Consider the following 390-nt stretch of genomic DNA (forward strand, 5'->3'; position numbering starts at 1 on the left):
GAGAGAGAGAGAGAGAGAGAGAGTCACTGAGTACCAGAGTGAACACCAGCTTCAGTCTCTAACACACAGAGCTGGGCTCACTCGCTCCTGAAAGCGTCTGATGCCTTCAGCTGCCTGCCGCTGGCGCTCCTGTCTCTCCGCCTGCTCCTGCGCCTCCTCCTCCAGCACACGCAGCTCCTCCTGCTCCTTCTTCTGCTGCAGGTGCGCCTCCACCAGCAGCTTGAGCTCCAGCTGTCGCCGCCGCTCTTCTTTAGCTCTTCTCGTCTGCAGGATCTGGTCTCTGAGCCGCTGCTGTCGCTCCTCATCTCTCTGCTGTGTTCTGCGTCTCCTCCAGACCTCCAGACGCTCAGACGCCTCCCTGCGCTGCTCCTCCTGCTCCTCGTCCTCCTG

General features: G+C 61.3%; 1 protein-coding gene across 1 annotated transcript in view; it reads right to left on the minus strand.

Annotated features, from left to right (window-relative positions):
- Positions 1–51: 51 nt before the first annotated feature.
- The window catches only part of LOC107578772 (coiled-coil domain-containing protein 112-like), a 2,355-nt gene continuing 2,016 nt past the window's right edge, over positions 52–390 (minus strand). The window contains exon 5 of the mRNA XM_016264691.1: positions 52–387. Within this exon, the coding sequence (XP_016120177.1) occupies positions 52–387 (336 nt within the window). The remainder of the gene's footprint in view (positions 388–390) is intronic.

This window comes from Sinocyclocheilus grahami, unplaced genomic scaffold (genome assembly GCF_001515645.1).
Source record: "Sinocyclocheilus grahami isolate Dianchi unplaced genomic scaffold, SAMN03320097.WGS_v1.1 scaffold11885.1, whole genome shotgun sequence".
In the NCBI taxonomy this organism is placed as follows: domain Eukaryota; kingdom Metazoa; phylum Chordata; class Actinopteri; order Cypriniformes; family Cyprinidae; genus Sinocyclocheilus; species Sinocyclocheilus grahami.